Genomic DNA, 27,584 nt, shown 5'->3' with positions numbered 1-27,584 from the left:
AGCTGGGGCCTGAAGACTTGTAAATGCATTTGGAGGACAGAAATAGAAGATGTGAGAGAGCAGAGAAACCTGGCCCATTTGCCGGGAGAAAATGTCCCGAAGCTGCCGGGAAATTCACTCTGTCGGATGTGGGGTGCGCCCTCAGAAGTGGACATAGTTATTATTAAATAAGCCCGTTGATGAGGCCAGTGCAACAGTCCTGACTTCTTGACTCTTGTCTCTGCGACCCCTGCCCCCAGGCGCCTCCTCTGTGTCTGGAGCCCCCAGCCAGGCCCTGAAACTGCTCACTCCAGCTGAGATCCCACCGTGCCCCCAGACTCAGCAGGCCCCAGACGGATGGCGAGTCCAAACTCCTGCAGCCGACAGCGAAAGCCGGGCAAGCAGCCAGGAGAAGTCAGGGCCCAGCTCAAGGGCAGCCTTGGCGTCATCCGAGCCTCCTGCGCCCAGAGACGGGATTCTTCAAAGACCCCCAGCCTGTCCCTGCCACCACCCAGATCACCCCTCAAGAGATAGTGGGTCACAGCCCCTTCTGAGATCTCAAGGGCAAAGCAAAAACATGTCCCAGAAGCACCCTGGTTAGAGCCCCCCCTCCAGAGTAACCCCAGAGGCACCTCTGCCAGCTCCTACAGAGGCCCTTAGATAAGTGATGGGTCCCAAAGACCTCCAGATGTCCCCAAGAGCTTTGGGGAAACAGGCCCTGTAGCTCCAGGCCCCCGGCCACCGTCCTCCCCAGGGACAGAGGTTTTTGCAGCTGGGCCCTCCCCAGGTGTGACCGTGGCCGAGGGCACCCTCCACCCACGGGCCAGGTCTGTTTGGCTTGTGGGGGGACGGGTCTTGCTTTCAGTTGGCTGCATGCAAAACCTGAGCTGTTTCCAGCTGTTCTTGAGAAAGCAGCACGGGCCCCCACGGCCACATGGAACTGCTTACTGGCTGCCCCTCCCCAGGGGGCCGCCTCCACTGGCCCCCTGCCCACCGCCACCCCAGGCACTTAGCTTCCTGACCCTGCGTGAGTCAGCAGGAAAAGGGAAACCGCTCAGAGGTCAAAAGCTTCTCCTCCCGGGCATCTAACATGGAAACGCAAACTACCAATAAAATAAACACCTGGAACATCTGGCTGGGGCTCCCTCTGGCCCTGCCTTGGCCTCCAGCTGCAAAGAGCACACATCAGAGGAACCCGCCCACCGAGGCAACAGGGCGAGGGCACCAGCTCAACCAGACAGTTGACTAGGAGGTCTCACCCCCCACAGCCGGGACAAGGACCTGGCAACGGCCGCCCAAGGGGCTTTCCCCAGATGGAGGAAGGAGCGAGCGTTCAGCACCCAGCAGGGGTGGCTGCAACTGATGAAAAAGAATGTCTGTGGGGTACTCCATGGGTGCTGGGAAAACACACAGCGCCCCAAGGGTGAGGCTAGGACCCTAGAAAAGAAACAGCCCCCTGCAGAATTCCCCGGGTTCCTCTCTTCCCTACCGCCCCTCCCACTGCTCTGCTGCATCATAGGGGGCCCCCCCTTATCAAATGTGAAGAGCACCCTCCAGGGTACCAAAAAGGGACCAAAAGAAAGGGACCAAAAGAAAGACTCATCAGCACCTCACTTCTCTCTTGTCTCCCCAAATACAAAAGACTCCCATCACCTGGCTCCTGGGGCATCCCCACTCTTAGGGAAGGTGCTCGTGGGCATGCCTGGGGGACGGGAGGGGTGGGCACCCACACTGCTCACCCTAGTGGTCTCCGCCCAGCTTTCCCAGGACATGGCGATTCTCCCATGTGCCCCAGCGCCTTCAGCCCAGAGAGAGGCTGGGGGAGGATGCGCCACGCTGGGCGACTCTGTCCCCATGGGTCCCGGAGCCATCCCCGGGGAGGGACTCTGCCATCACCAGGGCAGGCACAGAGGAGGAGTCCCACCCGAGCCGGGGCCCAGCCTGTCCCAACACAGCCGCGAGGCCCTGCGCACAAAGGCCCCGCTTTCCCGTCTCTGCGGCTCCCCAGCAGAACCTCTGCCGGGGCCCCCACCCCACACCACGGCCGTGGGTCCGAGGATGGTCCAGCCGCTCAGCGCCCACAGCCCTTGAGTGGCACTTCTGGTCACTCGCGTTCCCACAAAACCGCAAATGTCACCATTAAAGGGGGAGAGAAGGGCCTGGGAGGCCCGGACTTTCCCTCTGGGCCCGGCGCTCAGGCTTTATCCTCTGACAGGCCCCTCAGACACCATCAAACCCCAAATCCTCATTTTAGAAGCCAAATGTGAGGCAGGGGAAGTTTAGGGACTGGTCCCGGGGCGCAGAGCCCCAAAGGCCACCCTGCTCACTGGCCTCCGGCACCGCTGCCAGGCCTGCTGGCTGCCCCCTCCCACCCCGGCCCCGACCCCAGCCCCACTCACATATAGCGCAGGTGAGGGTTCTTGGCAAAGGCTCTGGGCTGGATGCTCCGAAGTCCTGAGTTCTTGATGGTCCTGGGGAAGAGAAAGGGAGGGTCCGTCCGCAGGGTGGACAGGGCGGGACCTCGGCCCTGGGGGGCTCCAGGGAGACAGCCAAGGCTGGACCTGCCACAGCGTCCGCTGAACAGAAAGCCCCCTCCTCACCAACCATCACAGGGGCCCCGGGGGGCCCTGTGGGTGCAGCACACCCTCGGAACCAGAGTGTGGGGTAGGAGTGGGCGCTGCTGAGGCTGACCCCTGGCCAGTTGGTGAGCCGTGCGTCCTGCTCCAGGATCTGCTCGGGCAACTACAGTCCCCAAATCCCCCTCTAACCCCCCAAAGGCCTATAGCCTAGCAGTGGAGTCAGAGGAGGGGGTGGCCGGGGACAGAACAACAGCCAGGATGACCTGGGCCCAGGTACCCCCTTGATACCCTAACTACAGGGAGAGACTTCCCGCCACCCCTTGCCTCTCAGAATGCAGGTGAGGCCAGAGAAGGACCGACTGCCTCAGCAGCGTGCCGACTCTTCCACACCTGCCTGGGGCAGCCAGCACCAGCTCCCCGGGCCTCGGCCGCCCCAGTCCGCCCACCCAGGCACTCACAGCTTCTGGAGACCGGTGTAGAGCTCCATGTCCACGGCATTGAGCGTGTGCAGGCCGCGCCAGTTCTCGATGTGTCTGCAGAGGAAGGAGGTTGGTCAGTCAGAGTGGCCTGGGCCCCGGCCCACCAGGCCACATGCCAGCCCATCCCCCCACCAAGCCACCCAATTTCTCCAGGCCTCAGGGTCCTCCGCGTGGTGCCCCCAGCCAGACAGGGGCACAGTGCACCCCAATACGCCCGACCCACAGGCGGCATCAACTCCCCCCTCCAGAAAGATCACTCCCCAGAGACCCGGCTCCCTGCGTGTCCCCCACCTGCTTTCTCTCCCTTTCCCCTTCCCCTTTTAGAATCTCCCAAAGCCAGCTTGTTTGCTTAGTCCCTGCCCATAAAGATGCACAATACTATGGTTGCAAAAGGGGCTGGGTGCCAGCCAGTGGGCACGGTCCTCAAGGGGAAAAGCCCAGGACGACGGCACATCCATCCGTCCAGGGGTCCCAGGGCCCCGCCACTGCTCCCTGCCTCGGCGGCCACAGCCCAACCCCCCTGGAGCTCAGAAACCAAGGCCTGAGCTGACAGAACCGACTCCACACAGGAAGAGGCGGCTGCAGGAGTACATGCCATGGAGAGGAGTGACCGCAGGGCCGGGCGCCCGGCCCAGCTCGCCCTGCGGCTCTGATTGACCAGTGGTCTTGAACAAGAATGGTGGCTTCTCTGGGAAGGAGAAGGGTGCACAGCCAGCAGCACCCCCCATCACCAGGATCTCCTTGTAGAAGCTTTCTCCCAAGCGACTCACGCTTAGGGAAGCCTGCATGGAGCAAGCACCCTGCATGTATTAAGTAGCAATTAATTCATCTTCTTGGAAACAGTAATCAAAGATATAAATCATCGCTAACCAGAACCCTTTATCAACAACATAAACCAGAGGATAAATCCAGCCCAGAGCAAAGGAACTCAAAGTTCTGTTCGCAAGGGAGGGCTTGGCGCACATGTATTTTGATTTCTGTTCATTTTCTCTTATTTATTTATTTATACAAGCACTGGGTACAGTCAGAAGCGTGGGAGGACGAGAGAATTCACCAGAGCCAGAGCGGGGAACAGAACAGGCAGACTGACGAAATACACTGCTGAGGGGAGCAGCGGGTGCAGCAGGAGAGTCACACCATGTGGGGCCCTCGCCGGTGGCCGGGGATCGAACCAGCGCTACAGAGGCTGTAGGCAGCTTAGCAGCCCATCACTCAACCACTGCGCCACCAGGAGAGGCCCCGTTCATTTTTTTATGTTAACTAAATGCCAGGGACAAACACCCCCCCCCCACAGGCTGGGTCACCAGATCCTCTTCCAGCTCTAGCCATGTGGGGTATTGTGCATCCCAGGAGCTCTGGGGAGTCAGGGGTCAGGACAGGGACTTCTGCCATTGCCCCCACCCTTGGCGTCTCACTCCAGCTCCCGTCACCCCACCACCCACCCACCCAAGGGAGCCAAAGAGGTGGCAGCTTACCCAAGACAAAGCTGGCAGCCCCTTTCCCCAGACACCTCCTCCCTGGCACCCCTACACAGGGCTCTGCTATCTGTACCGTGGGGGGGCCACAGCCAGGAAGGCCATGGGGCGGGGTGGCCAGACCCCTGGAAGCATTTCAGAGCCCATGGTGACAAGTGTGCCAAGAGCCCCTTCTGCATCACATCCTCTCGGGGCCTCTGCAGCCAGACACGCCAGCATCTGCTGGGGACATGAGCCAAACGCCAGATCGGTCCTGGATTCCAGCTCCAAAGTCCTCTCCCTCCAACCCCGTAGCCCTGGCGGGTGGCTGGGTCTGTCTCAGGGTAGGGACCTTGGCTGCATTTCAGGTGGAAAGGAAGAGGCCAGAAGGGGCAGGGGACATGTGCCCGTGCCCCACCCCACCCCGGGAGGGTATTCACGGGGCGGTGGATTCCCAGAGACCACCGTTCACCCGCTGGCCCACGTCAGGCAGGGGTCTGCTCCCAGCAGCAGCTGTCAGCCAAAGTGTTTAAAGAAATGAAATCATTCCTCTTCGTCCAAATTAGAATTCCACAAATATGTCTGCATTATGGTTGAGCTGTCAATCACTGCTGTGTTCTTAAACTTTGCCCTTCCCACCCTGAAGCCCTGATGTCCCAGACGGACTCCATCCAGATGCACGCAGGGGAGGCGGAGGTCAGCAGGGCGAGGACTGAACTTTCTGGTCAGGGTTCCTGCCCCCTTGGGGGACTCCTAGGTGGGGGTGGCGTTGTCACAAGCACAGAGCAGCAGGGAGCTTGGGTTGGGGTTCCAGGCACTGTCAACAGCCACAGCACGGGCCAGATCCAGCTCCCCCCTGCTTCCACGCAGCCTGGGAGCTAAGAATCATTTTCTACAGTTTTTAAAATATAGAAAGTAGAATCCTACTTCGTGAGACGAAAGTGCTATGAGATTCAAGTCTTCGTGTTCGTGCGCGTTAATTTACTATCATCTCAGCAGCTGCCAAAACACGGGGTGCCGTCAGGGACCCCAGGGCCCGAGAAGTCCCCGCAACTGACTTTCTGGGGGTTTACGGGCGCCGACCAGCCGTGCGCCAGGATGCCAGCCCTGGACGATACCACACGTGAGCAGCCGGGTCCGGCCCGCTGTGCCCCAGGGTCGCCCCGCCCCGGCCGGTGGGCATGGCAGACCCCGCGGTGCAGGTGCCTCCGAGGGCGGAGGGCAGCTCGGGGTTTGCAGTCCGTCCCAGGAAGCGCCAGCCGTGAGGGTTATTTTCATCCTGTGCCTTACAGAGGCTGAGCAGGTTGTTTTTCTCAGTTTTCAAGCTAAAAATGGCGCTGCTGGAAGTTGTCATTTCTCAGCCATCATTGATAAAGACTCCATGTGGCAGAGGGAGGGGGTGGCGAGCCCATCATTCAGGACCTCCAGGCAAAGCGGGGGCATGCAGGTGCCGGGGCGCTTGGCGGCAGCTGGGGCAGGTCCCCGGGGAGCAGGCGAGGGGGCGCATAGCCAGGGCACCTGCCCGGCTTACCCATGACCACGCTTGGGGCCAGCCCAGGGCAGGGTCAGCGCTGCCAGCTGCTTCGTGCCACGGGGCCGGCGCCAAGGGGGGAAGGCGGCTCTCAGAGTGCTGGGAATGATGCAGGTAAAGACGCGGGCAGTCGTTTGCCTTGGTTGGTGGTAAATGGCAGTTCCCGGGCCAAGGGGATGACACGTGGCTCCCCCTTCTGTGCGCTTCTGGCTGCCCAGTGGTCTTCATGCAGCGCTTATTTTGTCAATTGAAAAAAAAATCAGTAATAGTCATTGTTGAAGGGAAGCTGGGTGCCTGACCCCATGCCGGGCACTTCTGAGTCACCCTGTCCAGGACCAGCGTCCTGCAGAGCCATCTCATGGACCAGCCCTGCCTCGGGGGAGGGAGGACTCAGAGCCACGCCAGCGCCGGGTCAGCAGACAGTGGCCCTCTGCACGGAGGCCATGTCCACAGGCTGCAGCTTCTTGCATCGGGTGGGGGCGGGGACAGAGGCGGAGGGAGGCAAAGTGGGGGGCCTCCGGCTCCTGTTTCTCCTTAAGAGTGACTTCCAGTCCGGGGTCCTTAGGACAGTGAGTCTCAGCAGGAGGCAACCTGGCTCCTGGAGGACACTGCCATGCCTGGAGAACTCTAGGGCGTTTGCAATTGGGGGAAAGGACGTTGCCCTGGCACCTACAGGTGGAGACCAGGGAGGCCCCTAAAGGTTACATTAATGCACAGGCCGCCCCCCTGTCCCCAGCGACCAAGAACTGCCCCAATACCACTCAGGAGCCTTGTCGTACTGCTCGGGGGCCCCCCGAAGGTCACCATTACAGAGTTCCCAGCTTCGAACAACAGGTCTGAAAGCTAGGGCTCCGTCGCGGACCCTAACCCGAACGTCGGTCCAGGCGGCTGGGTCCAGCTGAGAGGAGACCACCCACGGCCAGGCCCCGGGCCCCTCTGTCAAGGGCGCAGCTGCGGGAGATGAGGGCCTCCGTGGTCCCCTGGTCCGTGGCTCCACCGACCACACAAGCAGGAATGTGCCTCCTCACGCAGTCCCGGCTGGAGTCCCCAGCCAAGGGCCCTCCCTCTCGCGTCTCTAAGGCCTCACTCTTCGTTGCATCAGAAAAACAAAGCCACCCCCAGAGTCAGGTCAGCGCCCAGTCCCTCCCCTGCACCCACGGCCCCGCTTGGCCACCAATCACACTGCCCAAGAGCAGTGTGTTTCCAGAGAGGGGAACAAGTGGGGCTTGACCCCCCACTCCTCCGCGAGGTCCCGCCATTCGTGCAGTCAGAGAACAAGCTGCCAGGGACGTGAGGGCCAGAGTGTGGGCAAAGCGTTGAGAAGTGACAACACCTTGGATGCGCAGCACCAGGTCCTGGCCAGAGACACCCAAGCCACCGAGAGCGGCCTCTCCCTTTGCGGGTGAGGGAAGGCACCGTTGAGGATTAACACATCCATTGAGAACACAAAACTCTGCTGTGCTAGAATAAATCAATTGTGCTTTTGTGCCCGAACGCTCTTCCTCCTTCTGCTTGGCTTGGGCCAACATGGAAATGAATTGGCAATCCCAAGCATGCAAAGCCGGGATGGTGCAGCCTGTGTGGCCCATATTTTAATTAAAAACATGTCATGTGGATATATTTAAGAGTTGTTTATGCCTCCAATATTTAAGTCCTATCCATGGAACATTCCAGAACATGGAGATGCCCTTCCCCATCTAATACCAGGGACTAGGTTCTTGGGGAAGCCCATGAAGAGGCAAGGCACCCTCACCCAACAGGATGTCCCTCCACCTGGGGTCTCAAGAAGACAGGGGACGGGGTGGGGGTGGGGAGGCATTGCTGCGCCCCCGCTTCAGGCACTCTGGGCCAGTGTGGCCCCTTTCCTACCATTCCTCGCCCCTCCCTGCTGTCAGATGGCTGTTATTTTCAGTGTGACTTCTCACCGCTATTAATGAGCTGTTCTTCATAACCAAAGTTTCCAGACAACTAAATTTAAGTGCAAAACCACTGCAGGTTCAACCTCCTCACTGGATGTTTCTTTCTCCCCCTAAGAGTCACCCCACGCCTCCTTGACATTTGCAGCAGATTAGACAGGACAGGACTTGCATCTTCTTGATGGGCCTGGATCATGCCAACCAACCCCACTGGTCTGCTGAGGCGGCAGTGACACAAGCACCCCTCTGCAGCCCCCAAGTTGACACACCCCTCCTAACAGCCTCCCTGGATGTGACTCTGAGATCCAGACCACGCTCCTGCTCCATGTGGTCTGGCTCTCCCTTTGCTGTGGGGCTGAGGATCTCGCCTGGGGCACCGTCCCACGCCCTTCCTGCCCCCATCCACTATGCAGCCCCCTGAACTTGATGGCCAGCCCAGGTATCAGTCCTGGATGCCCCTGGCCAGTTACTCCAGCCCCTCATCCCGCTTCCTCAGAGGAGATCCAGGAGCTGGCTCCATCCTCAATTTGGTGTCACTGCCCAGTCCCAGTGTCATGAGGCTGATGGTGACTACAGTGGGAGTGCATTCATGGACAGAACCTGAACAGGGACCTAAGAAAATATGAAAAGCGCACACACGTGTAGGGGATCAGAGGCCTTGTTTTCTTTTTCAGTTTTGAGGCTCCTTCCGGAGGCCACTGGCATCAGGCCCACCCCTGGACATGCCTCAGGGCAAAGGTAGTATGGAGGGTCCTTCTTTCCTGAATGTTCCCCCACCTTAGACTCCATCATCTCCTCACCTGCATCCTGTGCTAAGACAGAGGCCCCACACATGCACACACACATGCACACACACGTGCACACAAGCACGTGCCGTGCCTTTGCTTGGAAGCCTTCTAGGGCAATGAGGAAATTGATTTGTTATCCAGGCATATTATGTCTGGTGACCCAGACGGGAGCATTAGCTTTCAATTATCTGATATGTTGAGTGTTATAAGCAAACCATCTGGACTAACAGCTCCGTGAGCTGGGGCACCGGGGGGCTAAGGGGGAGTCACTGTGGATCACACCTGCCCCGCCGCCCATGCTCCCCTGTGATGGCTGTCAAGGTGGGGGGACTAGATTTCTGGGGAGCTGGACCCGAATGCCAGGGGAACCTGTTTGGACATCCCCGCCCCCCGGCACCCAGCACCCAGCTCTCTGGCACGCCCTCCAGCTGCTGCACGCCAAGGACCACGGTGAGCCAGCCTGCCTCTGGGACCCCCGGGGATGGCAGAAAGGAACATTCAGATCAGGCGGCGAACAGATGGGCGACAACAGCCTCTGCATGGGCCTCCTGAGCGCTGCCGAGCTGCGCCAGGAGCAGGCCGGGTTTGTGTGCACACCTGTGCTCTTCAGGTGCAGAGCTGCTGCGTCTCCCCAGAGAGAGCGTCAAGGGCACCCCACCTCTGCTCCCCGCCAATCAAAGGTGCCACTTCATCCGGGACTCAGCCAGTGCACGGGGAGCCTAGGCTGTGCTGGTCCAGAACGCCCACACCTCACCAATCTGATTTTTTCCTCTCCGTCTTCACCCTCACCCCTGGGTGGGTGCAGGCTGCCATCACAGTGAGCCCACACAGCTCACTGTGGCACAACAGTCACCACCTCCTAACTGGCCTCCCTGCTTTCACTCTTCTTTAACAGTCTCCGCACCACAGCGATCCCATCCTCTGGCCCCAAATCTTCCAACTGCTTCCCTGGGTCCTCCCAGCACCGCCCCCCAATTCTCTGGGCCCCCACCACTTCTGCCTGGCCTCCGTGCCTGAGACACACCAGGCTGACGTGCAGCCAAAACTTCCATTAAAACACTCGTCCTGGCTTCTCTGACCCCACAGGTCCCCCCGAAGGTCACCTGCTCAGGGAAGCCACCCTGACTCCTCTGCGAGCAGCCCCCTGCCCACCAGCTGCCCCTCGCGGCTCCCCGGTGCCCTTCGCGGACCTTGATGACTGTGTGTAGTGCTGTGGTTTGGTGGCATGGTTGTGGCCAGTGTTTCCACATCCCTGCCCAGGGATGGCCTGTCCCATCCGCCTCCAGAGCATCAGATGGGGATGTCACCCCAGACTCAGGCAGCCTTGGGGAGCCACTCAGGTTGGGGCCGAAGAGACACCTAGAGGCCCCACCCCGTGCCAGCGGATTCCCATATGCGCCCTGCACGGTCCCCACCCCGGGTCCTTTGGACCACCCAAAGCAGGGGTGCACCCCACAACACCTCCACCATCCAAGTCCACCTCCACGGCTCCCCTCCTACTCCCCACCTCCACACACATAACTCGGCCCAAGGCCAGCACCCCACAAAGTCTCCTGGGTCCAAAACCAGGCAGTGCTTCCACGTGGCCCGACTAAAACCTGCCCTCCACCGGGAAGCCGCACGCACCTGTGACAGAGCCAGGGTGTCCCCCCCTCCCCCCAGAGAAGGCCTCCGTGCTTTCCCCTGCACTGGGACTGCAACAGCAACTCCGCTCTGGCCACATGTCCGTCCTCAGCTCGCTTGGCTGTAGTCTCACTGGTCCCTGTCTGGTCTCCAAACACCACGCTCAGCCCCTCCCACGCTCCTCGCACGGGTTTTGCATTTGAGTTTACCGTTAAAAACCCTTGGGTTCCCTCTCCATGTCACCTCCTCAGAGAAGCCCTCCTGGCTTTAGTCATCCTTTGTAATCTGGATCGACCGTGCCTGGTGCCGAGTTCCACATGATGGCGGATGACCACTCAGTCCCCAAATCCTCACAGAGGGACGCTCCATGCGGGCAGGCAAGGTGTCGCCTTCGTCACTACTGCACCCAGCCCAGGTCCAGTATCAGCAGGAAACACCGATGAGCCAATTACAGGGAACCGTCCTTCCTCACCACCCTGGGCCTCGCAGGAAAGGCCACAGTTCCAAACTGGCCCTGAATCCAAACAGGGCCATAGGAAGCAGGGATAGGATAGGAAGCAGGCTGAGCTGCAGGGCTGGGTGGGGATCAGAGGCCTGGCCGTGGGAGGCAGCCTTTCTTATCCACAGATGAGAGTCAAACTGCCTTGATCACACAATCTCCAGTCCCTGGAGACCTCTCAGCCCTGAACAGGAAGGGAGTCGGGTTCGATGAAGAGCAAAAGGAGCCAGAGGCCGGGACACTCTGCCTTGACCCTTTCTCCTGGGGTCCTTGGCGGGGCCAGTCTAAGCTGGCAGGGCCTCGTACAGCCTGGGGAGCCGGCTCAAAAGTAATCCAAGAATGGGAACTCCGGGCCCCAGCCCAGCCGGCCCCAGGGGTCCCCAGAGTGCTGCCCTCCAGGTGGCCGATTTCCCTAAGAAAATGTGAAATGACCAGCCTCCCTTTACTGAATTATACAGCACTTATCACCTCTTTAATAGCTACCCGCATGGAGGACTTAATTCACTCAATATGGAAGTTATAAAGGCGAATCGGTAAGTGAGCATTAAGCCCAAGTGCATGAAGACTTATGAGGGTAATATTTTCCCCTATTAAAAGGGTACATTTCCGCACTGCCCTGGCCTCAGACCTGATGCGGAAAAGCTACTGGAGGCTCAGGGCATTTGCAGGGGTGGAGAGTAATTCCAGGTCACTGGGAGGAGAGGCGCGCTTGACCTGGTGGGCATAAAGGGGCCTGGAGCTTGGGGTGGGGGGATGTGATGAGTCAAGGTAAGCACCACAGGGACGGGTCACGTTTGTGGTGTCTGCACGCGCTCTGCACAGCAAGCGGACTGCGACGGAGCCATGGAGAAAAAGAGAGAATCCACGGGACAGAGGAGGAAGGGCTGGGCTGGGGCGCGAGAGGATGCGGAGCAGAGGCCCAGGGAGGGAGGCTCCCTTACAGGCACAGCTCTGGGGGAATTGCCGGGTTACTGAAGCCTAAGAGGAAGGCATTCATCATAGTAGCCCTGGTGATCTGTAAGGAAAGCAGCCCTGGAATTCCAGACGTTTCCAAAGAATTCCATGCAGAGCCCTGGAGAGAGGGGTCCTCCTCTCACAGTGGAGGAAGTGTGGTCTTTCTCTTGTTAACTTTTCTCTTCTTGCTTCAGCGTGGTAAGCACTTTCCCGTCCTCCAGCAATAAACCATCTGCTCTTATCCCCAAATACTCGCTCTCTTGGAAGGAGTCTCTCTATTCACATGACTTCAATTATAGTCTAATTAGGGATGAATCCTGCTCTGCAGCTCCACCTTTGGTGCCTATCCCCTCCCCTGCCCTGCAGTTCCTGCCCCCATCCATGCAACCCTCTGGGCTCCCAGGAGCAAATATGGACAGGACAGCTCAATCTGAGCTCTCCCAACTACTTCAGCTGGCTTCAAACACTAGGGGAGAGATGGTGAGTAGATTTCAACCTTGTGCAACACAGTGGGTTGGCAAGAGTTCCCCCAGATTGCGGTGTTTAGAGAGAGTCTGTGGCTGGGCAGGAAAAAGAACTGTGGTCGATTAGTGATGTCTGCAAGGGCACACGATCTATAAAGACACAATGTAAGTACCCTCTGCTACACATCTATCCAGGAACCTTTTGACCTCTCTCTCTCTCTCTCTCTCTCTCTCAGACACACACACACACACACACACACACACACACACACTTTTATTCTCTCTTAATTTCAAGACTGGTAGGACCTGATATTTCTAGTAACTTCCCTCATCTCTTTATTTCCACAGTCCTTATCTAAGAGAGACTCACCCAGAAAGATAAAATGATGTCTTAGCAGACCTGTCAGCTTCCAGGCTCTGCATCCTGACCTGTTCCAGGCTCTACTTTCTCGATGACGACCGTGAACATGTCCCTCACCGGTCGAGCCCCCCAGTGGTTAGCAAACGCTCTCACACCAAACTAAAACTTGTGTGAGGAAGCCATCAGCCTGCAGGGAGATCTCAACCCAGTTGGAGAAGCAAGTTCTTCTATTCCTGTGGCCAGCACACCCCACTGCTAAGTGCTTCCCTGGGGTCACTGGAGAGCAAAGCTGAGGGGAAGGGGCTGAAGGGAGTGGCGCTTAGGAATATCATGTCTGTCACCCTAGCCCCCGTGCATCCTTCATCATAGAGAATAAGAAGTCAAGCTCTTCAAGGCAGGGAGCTCATGTCAACAGAAAGGCCATCTGGCAAGCTTCCTCAAGCCTTCCTTCCACAGACTTCAGAAAACAGTGGGATGCAGAAAAAAATAATGGCTTTGGAGTCAGCACTGGACTTAATTCTTGAGCCTGCCTCTGGGTAATCGCCCCAATTTCTTCATCTATAAAATAGATAGGGAGCTGATGCCAGCCTCGTGGAGGCATGCAAAGATGAATCCAGAGTTTGTAAGAGACCCACTCCAGAATATGCTGTCCCCCTTCAAAAGGAAATTGAGATAAATCTATCTGGCCTCTGCCCCCTGGGAATCTACAAAGGGAGCTGCCTTTTTGTATGTTAGCGAGATGACAGGGGCTGGGTTCTGGAAAGCCTGGGGTGGGGGCCAGGGACCCAGGGGCACTGACCTCAGGGCTAGAAGGTCAGAATGTTGAGCCCCACCTGAGCGGAGTCTGAATCGCAAAGGGCCCTGCAACATGTGGCTCTGAGCTGCCAGGTTCAGCTTGACCCACATTTTCTGGTAACCGGGCGACATAAACTTATGGTCCAGTGCCGCAAATGCGTTTTCTCTTTCTCCATAGTAACACTTCCTTTCTCTTGTTTAATTTATTGTAAGCATACAGGCCAGAATACATAGAACATGCGAAATGCCCCTTCTCCAACTGCTTATATTATCATCAAGTTTCTGGTCAATAGCAGACAATTAACAATTAAGTTTGGGGGGAGTCAAAAGCCATCATCGGAAAAAAAAAAAAAAAAGCCATCATCGGATTCTTGACGACACGGGGGTCAAGGCTCCTCACCCACATGGCTGCAGGGTCAAGTGTAATCACCACTGACCAATGATTTCAGCAGCGCTGCCTGGATAATGAAGCCAAGGTAGAAGCGCTAAACCACAGGGTTCAGGAGCACGGGGGTTGGTGGGCCAATGGGGGTGCTGGGAGGGCAGCTCCCTGCAGAGAACCTGCCCTGCCCCCCCCCAGCCCTGCCCTGCCCCATCTCTCCACACGCACTGCACAAATAGCACCAGTTTCTCTGGTGATGTGGTGCCAGGATTTGGGAAGCACTGCTCTAGGAAAAGCTAAGGAAGAGGGGCCAAGGGGAGGCCACGCCCTGGATGAGAGGGTCCTGCTCCCCTGAACAGGAATGACCCGGCTAGGGGAGCAGACCCCCGGGAGTTCAGAGAGAAGCAACTCAGAGAGGCGGCTGGTTCCAGACCAGAGAAATGACCTAATCTGTCTTCTTTGGGGACTCCTCAGGTGGGGGGACTCTGAAGAGCAGGCCAGCCCTGCCCAGCCTCCAGTCTCAACAGAAATGGGGACGCCACAGAATGTTCTGCGTCTCAGGCACGTGCTGTCTGCAGACCCAAGCTCCTCTCCACGCTTTGCACGGTGCTGGCTGGGACCCGACAAACGGCAGATGCAGCAGAAACCCCGACAGTGGCTGCAGGGCCCTGCTCGAGCCCAGGAGGCCCAAAGACCAGATCCACGAGTTCTGAGGGGGGTTTGGAAACCCCCCAACACTCATCTCTATCAAGTCCATGCAGAAAGCCCACGCCTGCCCTCACAGCAGCCAACAGCACCGAGTTCTCTGATTTATTTATTTGCAAATGGACCGTGAAGCTCGTCCTGAGATCATGGCCAAAGAACACAGCCACGCCTGTGCTGTGACCGCCCAGCGCCCGGGACGGGCGCCATCTTCCCTGCACGGAGCCCGAGGAGCATGAGGGGGGTGCCCTTCCTGCCACCCCCCACAAATCCCCAAAACTTGGGGTTTTCTACTCCACTTATTTTTTTAATGCAAGATTTTCTCTCAGTAAAATAAAATCTGCATAACATGAAGTCAACTGTCATTAAGTGGGGTCCAGAGGATGGAGCTGCCTGCTCAGGCAGCCCCTCCTCTCCGTCCTAGGGGTGGGATGCACAGGCCGGACAAGGCCATGTCCACCTTTCCCTGCAGGGTCTGTTGACTGCAAAGTCCAGACAGACAGAGAGACAGATGGGCAGCCTGGCCCCTCTGGGGTGTCGTTCAGAGACAGGTGTGGGGCTCTGGTGATGACAGCGCACCCAGGGCCTCCGTGCCAGGTGCTGTGTAGACACTGTGCCCACTAACCTCACACAGCCCTGGGGGAGTGCCTCCGCACCCCACTTAACAGAGAAGAAAGAGACTGAGGCACAGAGAGGCCAAGTCACCAGCCTCAGGTCACAGCGGAACCAGCATGTAAAGGGAGGCAATGTGGCCTGGCCTGCAGTCTCTTGGGCCCTGTCCAGTGTGCAAGGGCCAGGTGGGGGGCCACAGCCACCCACAGCCATCGCAAAGACCGCCACAGCGCCATGCACAGAGCAGCCCCGCAGCCCCGTCTCCTGCTCACGGTGGGTTCAGGGCTGGAAGTCCCGCGTGAAGGAGTCGGCGGGGCTTGACCCTGACAGCTTGGGGGAGACGCTTTCCGTGCTTCTCCAGTTCCGGTGGCTGTAATCAGGGTGCTGGCGCATCACCCCAATCCCCACCTCCCCACCTGGACATGTCTGAGTCTCACACGGTCACTGGGTGTTGGCCCCCCCAAAATCTGGGAGGACCCCGTGTTAACCCATGACTTCATAGAGACACTGACCCTCCACATCAGGGCGCATTCTGAGTGTCCAGGTGGAGGTGGACTTCAGGGGGCATGTGCAGCCCAGCACAGCCACCAGGCCACGCTGTCCGGGAGGAGGACAATGCGAGGACAGCCCCGCTTAAGCCACGAAAACAAGGGAGAACATGAAACCACAGAGACGCGGGGCAGAAACTTGGCCCGCGGGGGACTCTGCATCTTGACCGGGGTGGCTGCCTGCGTGCCAGCCGTCGCGTGTCCCCCGCTGGGAAGGGGGCTCCCTAAGGATGGGCACAGGGTGGGCCGGGCCTGCAGCACTGGGGTAACAGGTGCCCGGCACGGGGCGGGAGCAAACAGCTTGCCGGGGCTCCTCTCGTCCCCCTGCTGCCCGGTTCCTCCACGTCCAGCGTTTGGCTCAGGAAGCTGCGCTGAGGTCGGCGACGGCGGTTCATCAGAAGGAAAACATCCCGGTTTGTTCACAGCTTCCGTGACAAATCCCAACGCAAACGGCGCGTGACCCGGGGGTCGGCGCAGGAGAGCATCTGTCCCCAGAGGTGGCCCAGCAGCCGGCCACGTGGCCTTGCCCGGTCCTCCACACCCCTCCCTCACGCAGTGACTCCCGCAGCGTGCACGCATTCATCCCTGCATGAGGCCGGCTTCCGGCCCAGCCTCTCCCCGCTGCTCGGGGCTCGGTGCCCTTCCCACGCTGGTGTCGGAGCTGCCAGGAAAGAGATCCAGGTCAAAGGCAGCTCTCAGCAGTGAGGCCAAGCCACCGCAGGGACGGGAGCCGGACTAGAAGAGGCCTAAGGGATTCTCAAATAAGAAAGCAGGGAACTTAGGCTCCAGTGCGGCAACAGACCACAGCAGGAATACTGAGGCAACACGCAAGCTGAAAGCAGGGCAGGCTGCTCCTTGAGGGGGCCTCGGTGGAGGGGCTCAGGGGCTGGGGACAAGTCTGCATGGTAGTTTGTGGATATGAACCACAGTGAGTGACACATGCAAGGAATAAAATTGGGGGATGCAGACATCATGCAAAGGACCCTGGCTCATCACCCCCAATCTGAGCTGTGCACCCTGAAATGCAGGAAGCCAGTCTACCCTCACTTGGTTCCTTCGAGACTAAGAGGAGATGGTGCAGGCAAAGCTGGCCCAGAGCTCCAGGCTGCTGACGGCCCCGCCCACAGAACCCCAGCTTGACCCAGGGTCCAGGGAGGGCTGGCGCGGGGCGGTGGCTGACTTAGGACAGGGAGGAATGGAGTGTGGATTCCCCCAGCCAAGGGACTGACTGCTGGGTATTTGGGGTGTTTGGTTTGCCAAGTTTGGCTTGCACGGGGACTGCGTCCTGGAATTGCATGACACCACACGGGGCTGCATATTGAGAAGCAGGCCTGGGGGCCCTGGGCCCTTGTCTCTGGCACAGAGAAAAGCCATCCTGGTGTGCTCACTGCAGAATCAAATGCGCCCCAACTGCTCTCCCCGGGGTCACACAGCCAGCCTGAGCGCCCGGCCCTACTGAGCAGGCAGCTCTGCACAGCCTCGGGCTGGCCACGAGCCCCAGAGCAGGGGCCACATGGGCCCCACAGCTCGCCCCTTCCCTAAAACAGGACACCATGTCTCCCTGGGCCGGCCCTGGTGATGGGGACCCTTAGATGAACCCTGGGGTTCATCTCAGACGTGTGTCCTCCTCCCCCTGCAAGTCCTCCGGATCTACAGTCTGCCTCTCTGGTGAGCGTGACCGCACCCTGCCTTACCACAGTTGTCGGCCACGCCTCAGGCATCACCTGCCTCTATCGACAAATACCTTCAGAGCAAGAAATCTATTCGGTGGTGACCCCAAAGTACCAGGGTATGAAGCAACCTCAGTAGTTTGGAGTTCAAGGCTAACAAGTCTTCAAAAAATGACTCCTGTGGTCGGCAGCGCATAAAGATGCTCCTCGTCACCCACCAGTCAGGAAATGCAAATCAACACCTCAGAGAGGTCCCGCCTCACTGCAAATGAGGCAAACGTGTTACAGCAAATGGCAAACGTGGGCGAGGCTGTGGAGAAACTGGAGCCCTGGGCGCTGTCAGTGGGGATGTAGAATGGTGTAGCCTCACGGAAAACCACATGGTAGATCTTCAAAAAGTGAAAAATACAGTTACCACATAGTCCAGCCAGTCTCCAGCAAGTACCTCTAAACAAAATTGAAAGCAGGGCTGGGAAAGGTTTGTCCAGCACGTTCACTGCACCATTATTTATGAGAGCCCAAAGGTCGAACACCCAGTCCAAGGGTCTGTCAAGGGATAAATAAAATGTGTGGAGTGCATGAAAGGGAACATTACATAGCCTTGAAAAAGAAAGAAATGCTGACACATTCTACAAGATGGATGAAACCTGGAGACATTATACTAAGTGAAATAAACTGGTAACAAAAAGGTAGGGGCCACTTGAGAGGGGCATAGAGGCAGAAAGCAGAGGCTGGTCACCAAGGCTGAGGGGAGACAGAAATGGGGAATCAGTGTTTAAAGGGTAGAGTTTCAGTGCTGCAAGACAGCGTTCTGGAGGCTGGTGGCACATCAGTGGGAACATATTTAACACACTGAGCTGTCCACTCAAGAACGGTGACCACAGTAAACTTAATGTTACGTGCTTCTTACCACACCTGGAAAGGAAAACCGAACAGGACTCTGGAACCCACTCTGCAGGCTGCCTAGCAACTGCCATCTTGGAAGACTCCCTGAAGGAAGTTCAGCTCTTCTCCAAAGGCCACAGAGAGCCCCCTAACATCTCTGGTCCCTTGAGCTGAACACAGTTGTGCTATAATGAACTATTTCTAATCTATCCTGACCCATCACACATCACCAGGCAAGTCACATGACACCCCAGCCGGAAAACCAGAGGCGAAGCATCTGCCTTCAGTGGGAGCAGTGCCCCAACTTAGGCCTCTCTTGGGTGTTTCTAGAAGGCCTCATAGAAAACTGTCCCAGGGGAACAAGCAAAGGCGTGGTCTCTGGTGGAAACTCAACTATGCAGCCAAGAGACCTGGATTGGCTCCCAGCCCTGCCTTGGATCCTGGGTGACTCGCTGGACCTCTCTGAACTCAGATCTCCTCAGTAACACGGGGTAAGAGCCTCATCCACAGCCTGGTCCTGAGGATTAGAGATGGTCCCGGCACACTCAATCAGTGTGTGACTGGGATGGTCGCCCTGAGTTTTGACTAGTGTGTGATCTGGGGCCCCACACGCCTGCTCTCTGGTTCAGAGCCCACCACAGTGTCTGGGGAGCCTACAAGGTGTTGCCCCCAGACCACATGTGAGTGTGGGGCTCCTGGGCCCCTATCTGGACCCTCGGGCAAAGACTGGGCTTCGATTTCACATTAGCCTCTGCAGGAAAGGAGGAGCAGGAGGTGCCCGGACTCCCTCAGCCTCAAAATTCTTCCTTCTTGTGCAGATCCGCCTGTCTGCAAGCCCTGCCTGCATCCCCATGGAGGCCTTTCCCAGCCCACAGCCGCGTCCACACGGAAGAGGGCATGAGATCACCCGCCGGGCTTCTTCTGACACTGCCCAATGACAGATGCCTTAGCAACAGCCCTAGCAACGGTGACAGGAGACAAGCTCTCAGACACAGGGCGACAGGAAATATGCAAACAGCAGCCACGTGTGGAACCGGGCTGCTGAGGCCAGCCACACACAGCGGGCAGGAGGCACCTGCCTGAGCACCAAGGGAAGCCGGTCCTCTGAGTCCAACTTCCCCTTTCCGCCTCAACGGGAAAGGGACTGGGGGGGCCCATTTGACCTGCAGCAAATTAGGTTTCCTCCTCTCTGGCCAGCAGCACGGACACCCAGAGGTGAGTCCAGGAGGAGAAGCCTGGACTGGTGGTGGACCAGTGCACTTGTGCATGAACCCCAGCACCCCATCACTCAGAGCTGGACCCCCTGGATGGAAGGCAGAGGTCCTGGCTTCAACCAGTGACTACGGAGCCCAGCAGCAGCCTAGAAGTTAAAGGCAGCCCTGCCTCCCTCACACGGAACCACGCCCTGGAGCAGCGAGCTGTCATTCTGCAGGACAAGGGTGACCAAGGCCAGGGCTCTCAGCCCAGCTTTGGGGACACCCACTGCAAAGCCATTGGTTCTGGGGGGGGAATCTCAAGTTCCTGGAGGGTCCTGGAGGGTGACTTGTCCTGGCTTCCAGGAGAGAGCTGAGTTAAAGTCTGGACTCAGGGCCACTGATGGCAGCCGCAAGCAACAAGCCCAAGCCCCCACCGCCCCGCGGGGAAGCCAAGGCCCACAGGCGACGTGCCCGGGTCACAGCTCCCTGCGTGCCAACCCACCCAAGACATCCCCCCGTACACCAGCGCGAGAGGGGTCTCCAAAGGCCATCAGAGGCCCCCAAGTAAATCCACCCCCTACCGAACAGGCCCAGGCATGAGATGTCACCAGAAGACCAAATTGCAAAGATAAAAGAAATGAGAAAATCGGCAGCAGGGACAGTGACGTGGCCACACACAGACACTGCAATGCTCCTCAAGCATTCCAGGGGACCCCCTGATGGGGCTCCTGCTGGAGGTGGAGAGGGGAGACGCATACAGGCCCAGCTTTCCCACCCAGAGGGGCAACAGGGAGCCCCGAGACCGCCAAGGTGGAGACCTGGGAGTCGCCCCCACCCGTGGCACCCACCGGAAGGGACAATGCCGCGGCTGTGTGGGTGCAGGTGGCGGCCAGTTCCCTCCAGGCCCTGCCGCGTTGCTGTGTGATGCTGAGCTGGCCCTCAGCTCGGATCTGAGAAATGGGAACACAAGGCCCAGCCCGGACCATTGAGGACGAAGTGTGCTGAGCAGTGGGAGAGGGGCCGACCCCGCAGAGCTCCTAGGAAAGGCCAGCTGGCCCGAGGCCCCGCTCTGGGCGGTCCCGGGGCCCACGCCTCCTCTGGACCACCCATTTCTAGCGCACGGCCACCCGCGGCGGCGGCTTCTTCCCAGCAGGAACAGGAACGTCCCGCAGGGCCCGCCCTCACGCCAGACACTGGTGGCCCCAGGATGCCTGTTCCCACCCCACAGTCTAAATCCAACACGCCAGGAGGGCAGGGCCGTGGTGGCAGGGGCCCGAGGGCGGCTGTCTGGAGATCTAGCCCCGATGCCCGTCGGAAACTCCTCGGGCAGGGAATCCTCCCAAAATGCTGGTTCCTGGGCCCAACCCTGCAGGCTGGACACGGCCCTCTGACATTTCAGACGCCCTCTCGGGGACTCAGGGTCCCTGCCAGGGCTGGGAATCTCCCCCAGCACCTTCACTTGACCAGCGAGGATGCGCAACCAGTGGGCTCGAGGCTGATTCATCTCAGTGACTCATTTCCTGGTTGTAAAGTAACAGGCTCGCGGTGGAAAGGAGAAAAAGGGAGAAAATCAAGAAAATGAGTATCAGGGAGCATAGCGTCCGCCAGGGAAAAGCGCCCTTGACCTGGGGTGCTGCTGTCTCCTTCTGGGGCGGGGGAGGGGGCTGGGCCTGCATCCTAGCCTCCCTGCACTGATGCTCTCCTGTGTTTTATAATATTGCTGCAAATTCATTAGGAAAATATCAGTGAAGATAAAAACACAGGTTTTCAACAGGGCGAATCGCCCAGGTAAACAGCCAGTGAATGCCAAGGGCAGGGCCGGGACTGACCCAGGAGCCCGGGGGGCTGCCCAAACACCCACCTCTTGCAGGGTGTCCAGTGGGAAGGCGCTGAGGCCAGACGCCAGGGGAGGGTGCAGGAGGCAGGGGGCTGCCTGCCAGCCCAGGGCGTGAGACTACAAACAAACAGAAACTAAGGGCACCGTTGTTGAGTCTGATCTGGCCGCACAATGGAAATCACAGGCCTGTCATGTCCCCACTGCGTTTAGATTAATCTATCACCACAGCTCAGGTGGCGCTGCGCGATGCGGAGTTCCCCGCACACCTGGCGTGCAGGTGGAGTCTCCCGGGCCCAGAGGCCGCCAGGCTCCAAGCCGGAGCCAGGGAGCTCTTCTGTGCCCCCCGGGCGGGCAGCATGGGGGGCTGCCCCCGGCCGGTGGGAGCAGGGGTGTGGGCGCAGAGGCTCTCTGCCGCATGGAGGCAACGGCAACACTCCCAGACCACGCTCGAGCCCGCGCTTGATTCCGCAGCCCTTCCACCTCCCCCGCCTGCGCCCAGCCAGCACGAGACACGGGCTCACGGGGCTGGCACCACTTTTACCCCCATTTCACAGATCAGGACATGCAGGCAGCTGGAGGGGAGTGACTGGCCAAGGGTACACCACAGGCCAGGCAGCCCCGGGGATCAAACCCAGGCAGTCTCCCGCCCTCAGCCCTTCCCCCCACATGATGCCTTGCATCATGCAGCAGCGATGACAGAGCTGTGCCCTTGCCTCACTCCTGAACACATTCACGGACCTCCCAGTGTCCCCCAGGAGCTGCCCTGTGACTTCTTCCATGTGCTGGGGAAACTGAGGTAGGCACATGGAGACCCAGGATTGGCCCCTGTTCTGAGACTGTCTGGTGGTTAGGGTAAGCTGCACAAAATCGTTGCCACTGCATACCCTAGTGCCCTGTGACCAGTCACCAGGGAGGGCAGGCTGCAAGCCTGGCAGTGCTCACAACCGTCCTAGGGGTAAGTGCCACCATGCCTAACAGAAAGGGAAACTGAGGTCCAGGAGACTAGAGGGTCACCGTGGGGCCAGCAGGATCCTCTGGGGAGACAGGGCTGCCTGATCCCTGGCCCCTGGCTCACCAGGCTCACCAAGCTGTGGAGCTGGCAGGAGGATGTGGGGTGCAGGGTAAGACCAATTGGCATCCCTTCCACCTACAGTCAGAGCAGCAGGCCCAGCAGGGATAGAGGCAGAGGGCAGATCCCCCACCCCTGCACACAGGCCCCAGGACAGCAGTGACCTTCCCTGGAATTAGCCGAGTGGACGTCCGTGACCAGCTGGCCAGGGCACGGTGTCACACTGAGCCACCCGGGGCACTCCAGGGCCTGTGTCACCAGGCATGAGTGCAGGCATGGGGGTGGTATCTGGGCACAGCTATTCCCAGCTGCCCAGCTGTCCCTTCCTCCCTGATCCTCTCTCTGCCCAAGGGCTCCCCAAGAGGAGCAGCTTGCAGGCAGAGGGTCGCCCCAAGGACGAGAGAGCAAAGGCCAGGGCAGTGAGGGAAGGCTGTGCCCGAAGCCCAGAAGCAGGTCCCAGGAGGTCACGCTCGGACCAGGTCCCACCATTCCGGTCACGGCTGGTCCCTTCACATGTAAATCACACACACAGGACCTCCCACTGCGTGGAGGACAGGCGGGACACTGCCCTCGGAGAGCTGAGCAAATGCGTGCTTGACAAAAGTGGTCACTGTCGCTACTAATGTAGAAATGGGCTCAGAAAGTCACGCTCCAGCCCTCAGCAGCCTGTACCCCAAGACAGGTCAGAGGGGATGGTCCCATGTGAGCATCCTGGGGAATGAGACCCCAGATTCAGGTTAGAGGTTACGGCATGGTAGGCACCCCTGCCCCAGGCCCCTAGAACCGAGGGGAGGCATCGGGCAGGCTGGAAAGTGGGCATCTGAGAACCAGTTGGGAACCTTCAAGAAACAAAGAGCACACTGGGCGGGTCACAGAGCAGCCCCCTCGCTGGCACTGCCTGCATGAACCAGGCCCAAACACTCTCCTCTGCCTCCCAGCCTGGGGGCTCAGGGCACATCCCCACAAGCCTCTGGACCTCAGTGTACTCATCCGGCCTGTGGGGCCAGGGGCAAAAGTGGCTCTTCCACCCAGCAGCAGCCAGGGCACCAGGGCCTCACGACCCCTGGGTCGGGGGCCATGAGACTCTTCTCCACAGGAATGCGCTGCTGTCCCTGGGGCAGGGCCGGTTCCCACCTGGGGACCCGCAATACAGTGACCCTGGTCCAGGGGGTGGGCAGGGGTGCCCAGCCCACGCTCCAGGTACCCGCCCCTGCCAGGAAGAAACCAGCCCGGGAGCAGCCCCTGCCTGGGCAGCAGCTCCCCTGACATTGCTGGCTTTTTCCTATAATTATCTCCCCTCATTTTCATCTAAATACCAACCCATGCCAAGATGATGCAAGAAAGATGGGTTGGCGGGGGGAGTATTCAGGGGAGCACACTCCTGAGGCAGAAGCTGAGGCCAGGAAGAGTCAGAGGGAGGGGACCTCAAGATGGAACTAGGGGACCAGCAGGAAGCCACAGCAGATTGCACCCCTCCACCCACAGGGTCTCCCACCCACGGGCCCTCTGCTTTAAGTCACCCACAGTCCTGATTCATGAAGCAGTGGTCGGAACGAGCAGGCACGGCCCACCTCCCTGCCTCCCCACCTCCCCACCGCCACTTGGTCACGACTTGATGAGGCTGCCTGGTCCAGAGGGGACACCGAGGCAGTGATAGCTCCGCCCTCTCTGGCCCGCGCCTGCCCCCTCCTGAAGGCAGGGCTCAGGCCCTCACCCTTCCCATGGCTCACCCTTGGCTTCAGGAGTTACCTCGAGGCACATAATTCACAAATTTCCAGACTGGCTTCCCTGCCCAACACCAGCCCTGAGCTTTAGCCGCCAGCCAGACATATGCCTCTGGATTTCCAAGCCAGGCCCAAATCAGATGCGAGAACCCAGACACATCCATCTCCTTCCACCGCCCAGCCCCATCTGCCTGTATCTGCCGGCGATCGCTGCCCGGATCCTGGGCCTGACAGCCATCTCCCCCGGCCCCTCCAGCTCACCTCCCTGTCCTCCCCCGCCTCGAGTCCATCCATCCATCCTCACCTCCATGGAGCTGCCCGGCCCGGGGCCTGCCGCTTCCAATCCGCCTCCCAACTTCCAGAAACACAGATGCCATCCTGTCTCCCTACCACCCCCGCCGCCAGCACATCCGGAGAAGCACCCCCTACATGGGACTCTGAGGGCTTTGCCAATGTGTGTCCCTGCGCCACCCCTTGCTCTCCCCCTGTGCCCACTGTGCCCACTGTCCACGCCATCCATGCTCCCCGCGGAGGGCCGGCCCATCCCCAGGGGAACCACAGCGCACGATGTTGGGCTTACAGTGATCTGTGGGGGCTGCTAAAATCCCAAAGTCACTGGGGTGTCCAGCTATGGTCCACAGAGCTCCCCAGAACCTTGCCCTTCTCCTCTCCCCCCATGGAGGCTGAAGCTCCACTGGCGGCCACGGGCAGTCACACCTGGAGCACGTGCCAGCCTGGGTGGGGGGCGCTCTCGCTTCCTGAGGGACACACCCCTCACCTTGCCTTCCACAGCACCCAGAGGCCACAGACACCTAACGGGCACATGAGAAACTGAGAGAACCGCAGAGCGGCAGCCATTGACATAACTGTGCTCCTGGACGACCAGGCCCTCCCGTGGCCTAACTTGATGTCAGAAAAATTAAGCCCTTTTGTTTAAACAAAGCCATTCCCAGTGACCTCCAGCCAAAACGCAAAGTCACATGCACGAGCCCCCTGGACTCCGGCAGCCGCCCCGTGGGGTGGGGATTCACACGAGAATGGAGCTCAGGGTGCTGATTTGTTCAGCACCCCGGGGCCTACGGGGTACACTGAGCCAGGCTTTCCAGCCTGCCTCGCCATGCTTTGGGCTTGTTGAGGGACGCAGCGAGTGAAAAAGCTACCCGCTTACCAAACCCTCTCCTGGGGACCCGGTGGAGACATGCGGAAGTTTCTACCCAGGCTGTGTTCCCTGGTCATTCGCTCCCAAAGGAGGTGCCCTGGTCAATGTCTACTGGAAGGACCCGCTGAGGACCAAGCCACACCCCCCGGGGACACCAGCGCCCCAAGCTCTCCCAGGCGCTCCCCACGCAGCGGCCTCTCACCCGTCCACCAGCACCTGCTCCCCCCACCTCCCGCTCACAATGGAGCAGTTGACCGCGCGGGTATTTTACCCCGCTCCCCGCACAGGGGGGTCCAGGCCACGGATCCACGGAGCCCCAGAGCTGCATTTCTCATTAAACTGACTCGCGGAGCCTTGTTCCAGCACAGGTCCCGAGCGAGGTATAACGCAGCTGATGTACTGAGCGGGGAGCAGGCTGGCCCCGCCAACTCTGGGTGTGGGGAGGCCAGACTGTTTCCCACGGGCGCAGGAGCAGCCCGGACTCAGTCGGCCTGAGCGCCAACCCACTGGGCTGCTTGTGGGTCAGGTGACAGTGGACAGGGGCCTGAGTCATTGCCTCGGCTTACACACCTCGAAGACAGGAAGAAACGCTAGCCCAGGCAGCTGTGCAGGGTAAAGGCGCTGAATGAAGTGCTCAGTGCTGGGCGGCGCTGTTACTGCTACTGTCACCAGCACCACCAACATCTGCGAGGACTTCTTCAGCCAGGAGGAGGCAAGACTTTCTTGGGAAATCTAGAAAACGAAGCGCATGTGGGGGCCTGGCGCCCCATGAGGATACCCCATGAGTCATCTGGAGCCAGAGGATACGATGCAATGATACTTGGCATCAGGAAGGGTCCTTCTCAACTGACATGCACCTTGGGTGCCTGCTCTGTCAGGGGGCACAGGAAGACCTGGCGGCCTTCCTCACCGAGCATGTGGAGTTATCCTCCGGATCCCCGAGAGTGCAGGTGCATAATCACCATTCTCGCCTCCCCGCGGCCATTACCCAGGATCACGTAACAGCCCATCTCCTTGCTGCCCGCCCAGAACTGCCCACTGCGGCCGTGACCTGGCAGCAGCTGCTCCGGGGTGAGCTGAACGATCTCACCCACAGAGGTGGGGAGGGAACAGGCAGAGAGAGCCTCTCGTGAAGCTGGTTTTGAGCTACCACATGCAGCAAAGAGCTCAGGACCCAGAGGCCGGCCCCTACAGGGGCGCCCGTGGCTGGACTCCCAGGGAAGGGCGCATGGCCGTGGCAGCGAGGGCTCTGGAATAAGCCCGGCACTCCCTGCTCCAACAGGCTCCCCTGCCGCCTCGGCTGGAGAGACTCTGGAGAAGGGCCCCTCCGCATGGCGCCGCTGCGCCCACCTGCGCACCAGCCTTCCCTGCACCACCCACTCGGGGGTCCACACGGAAGCCGCCAGCCCACCTCCCACCTGCTGCTCCAGGCGCCGTGGTCCCGCCCACCGGGCTCTGGAGGCCCCGCCCTTCCACGCCTCTCCCCGTCTCTCCCCGTCTCCCACGCCCCAGGGTCGTCACACTAGGCTGAAATCCCTGCAGTCTCTGACATGTTTGCTCCCCAAGCCCTGGCCTCCCGCCCACATCACCCACCGGCCCCGCCATCCTTCCTGCCTTCTCTCAGAGCTGACCTGCTTCCCCCTAGGCCCTGGGGCTCTTGAGATGATGCTTCTTAAAACACAAATCAAAATCACTTGCTCCGAGACATGTAAATACACATACACACACGCACACACACGCATACACACAAGGTGTGATTTCACTCGTAACTTGAACTACATGTGCCAAGTGAGCTCTGTGCTCCCAGAAAGACTAGGAACAAAAACGACAACTGTTTTTAAAATGCTGGTGCTGCTGCCCCCACCTCACTCCAGGGGGCACCCCCCCCCCCAAGTAAGATGGAGAGGAACCCGCTCCCGGCCTGGTCGCAGCTCCCGCATGCCCCTGGGGGTGGATGCAGGTCTCAGGCCACCGCCTGCCTGCACCCCGACTCCCCCACTAAGACTTGACGGGACCAGCGCCTCTGGGTGTCTCTCACGCTGCTGGGGCAGATAGTTTCTTCCTCTTTTATTTCTCTCGACTTCTAAGTTTCCACCAGCAAACACACTTCAACTTGTTACACTTGAACATTCTTTACTTAAAACTCTACCCTGCCAGCAGCTTATGCATACAAGAAGTGGGGTATAAGCCAGAGGTGCAGGGGGTGAGAGGATTCACCAGAGACAGCATGGGGAGCAGAACTGACAGCATGGGGAGCAGAGTGACTGAAACACACTGCTGAGGGGAGCAGTGGGCGAGACAGGAGAGGTCTGCTGCGCCATGTGGGTTGCTCCCGGGCCGATGGGCCAGTCCCCTGTGCCATCCCTTCAAAGCCAGAG

At 59.3% G+C, this 27,584-nt stretch overlaps 1 protein-coding gene across 3 annotated transcripts in view; it reads right to left on the bottom strand.

Annotated features, from left to right (window-relative positions):
- Nucleotides 1-27,584, bottom strand: part of NTRK3 (neurotrophic receptor tyrosine kinase 3) — a 249,703-nt gene that overhangs the window by 204,050 nt on the left and 18,069 nt on the right. For all 3 annotated transcript variants that reach the window (XM_054694738.1, XM_037510027.2, XM_037510028.2), the window contains exons 2-3: nt 3,017-3,091; nt 2,379-2,450 (exon numbers count right to left, since the gene is read on the bottom strand). In XM_054694738.1, coding sequence (XP_054550713.1) covers nt 2,379-2,450; nt 3,017-3,091 — 147 coding nt within the window. The remainder of the gene's footprint in view (nt 1-2,378; nt 2,451-3,016; nt 3,092-27,584) is intronic.

Source organism: Talpa occidentalis, unplaced genomic scaffold (genome assembly GCF_014898055.3).
Source record: "Talpa occidentalis isolate TD23 unplaced genomic scaffold, MPIMG_talOcc4v2.1 talOcc4.14, whole genome shotgun sequence".
Lineage (NCBI taxonomy): Eukaryota > Metazoa > Chordata > Mammalia > Eulipotyphla > Talpidae > Talpa > Talpa occidentalis.
Note: the sequence above shows the minus strand (reverse complement) of the source record. Positions and strands in the feature narration are given on the sequence as shown.